The sequence below is a fragment of the Elephantulus edwardii genome, unplaced genomic scaffold (genome assembly GCF_000299155.1).
Source record: "Elephantulus edwardii isolate Elephantulus edwardi_28Jun2011 unplaced genomic scaffold, EleEdw1.0 scaffold00135, whole genome shotgun sequence".
Classification (NCBI taxonomy): Eukaryota; Metazoa; Chordata; class Mammalia; order Macroscelidea; family Macroscelididae; genus Elephantulus; species Elephantulus edwardii.
The window spans coordinates 5,941,302-5,943,041 of record NW_006399885.1 but is presented as its reverse complement, the minus strand read 5'-3'; the positions used below and the strand labels follow the sequence as shown (position 1 = coordinate 5,943,041).

At 39.7% G+C, this 1,740-nt stretch overlaps 1 protein-coding gene across 1 annotated transcript in view; it reads left to right on the top strand.

Moving 5' to 3' along the window:
* Window positions 1-1,740, top strand: part of MIPEP (mitochondrial intermediate peptidase) — a 195,669-nt gene that overhangs the window by 86,796 nt on the left and 107,133 nt on the right. Inside the window, exon 14 of the mRNA XM_006894110.1 lies at window positions 686-795. Within this exon, the coding sequence (XP_006894172.1) occupies window positions 686-795 (110 nt within the window). The remainder of the gene's footprint in view (window positions 1-685; window positions 796-1,740) is intronic.

Here is a 1,740-nt window from a genome sequence, read left to right as displayed (position 1 = left end):
TATCTCTTAAGTCTCAAGTTTACTGTCATTTAGGATCACCCATTAGACCACCCAAATGTTTTATGTCCAGTATTTATTAATTAACCATACACATACAAATACTCTTGGGAGAGTATTTGAAATGTTTGTAAATGGGCTGAGCAATGTCACCAAAAAACCCCCAAACAAAAACTCCTAGATTGTTTGCTTTAAGTAATATTTATTTTCAAATACTTCTTTCTTGCATGGAGGACTGACTTTGTTAAAGAAGGCATTGAAATGGATAAAATTAAGCACTTTTTAAAACAAAAGAAGGATAAAAGCATTTAGTATAGAATTCAGTGAATTAAGCACAAATGTTTTATTAACTGTAAAAAGGTTTTAAGTTTTTGTTGCCTGTTACAGCCAGGACAGCCAAAGACAAGTTTATTTGGAGAGAGTGTGAGCTGTGGCTTTATAGGGTGTTTTTATCCAGCTGTGCAAATATTTTGCTCTACTTTTTACTTAAAGTAAAATACATAAGGTTATAATAAACTTTTCTGCAAATATGTGTAATAATTTTATAGAAGTAAAATATTGATTTAATGAGTTAAGGCTTATCATAGGTAATCAGAAGTACAAATAAAAATTTTAAAAGGTGAATAAAAAGTAAGGGAACTGTGCTGATTTGATTTGTGCCACCCTTCCCCCTTTCCTCTCATTTTAGGGACCAGGTGCCCCACTGACTTTGCAGAGGTGCCTTCCATCCTGATGGAATACTTCGCAAGTGATTATCGGGTGGTTAACCAGTTTGCCAGGCACTATCAGACTGGGCAGGTAGGTGAAAAAAATGTTACCATGTCCTTTGGCTGTTTTGTGGATAACTTGTAGTTAAAAATCATGAGGAACCAAACCCCTAAAAGGTGTAGATTGATGCTGCCCCTATCTTTCCGCTGTCAGTCATTTCTGACACCAGCTGCCCGCTAGGTACCGATGACCCAGAGCAGGAGTAGTTCTTACAGGTTCCCTCTCCTGTGGACTGATACTTGGTTGGAATCACTTACAGAACTCATGAAAAGTACTGCTTATGAGTATGGATTAATTATAGTAAAACATATAAAGCAGGATCATTATAAAGAAGTGAATGGATAAGGCCTGGGAGGGCTCCTAATGCAGGACTTGTAGATCTTGAAGAGGGTAACCAGGAACTTTTCAGCCTTAAGACACCCGGCTGTTGGTGACCAGTCCTCCATGAAAGGCTAGATCACACTCGGGCAGGTTGATGCACGTTCCAGTCCTCATGAGAGGTTAGATCCCACTTCCTGAAGGTGATCGATTGGACCTCCCAGTCCTCATGATAGGTTAGACTCAGCTTGCTCAGACTGGTTGAGGGACCTCACAGTCCTCCATGAAAGGCTCGATTCTGCTTTGTGAGGCTGGTTCATAGGATCTGCCAAATAGTCTTTTTCTGGTCCGGCCAGTTTTCACTCACCAGCCCTGATCTTCAAATATGACTTAAAGGCACCCCAATTACTTCAAGTGTTTGTTAGAAACCATTGACAAAGATCACCATATTTAAAACCTATCGCTGAAGGTTGACGCTACCTCATAGTGAGCCTCTGTCTGGTTTCCAAGGCTATATATAAATCTTACTGGGAAGAAACTGTCTTCTTTCTCCTGTGGAGAGCCATCCACAAAACAGTCCTGATCGCTAAATCTTCTTCATCTTGAGAGACCCCCTATGATTTATGGTTTCTAGAATTTGTTCCTCAGTTTTGCACA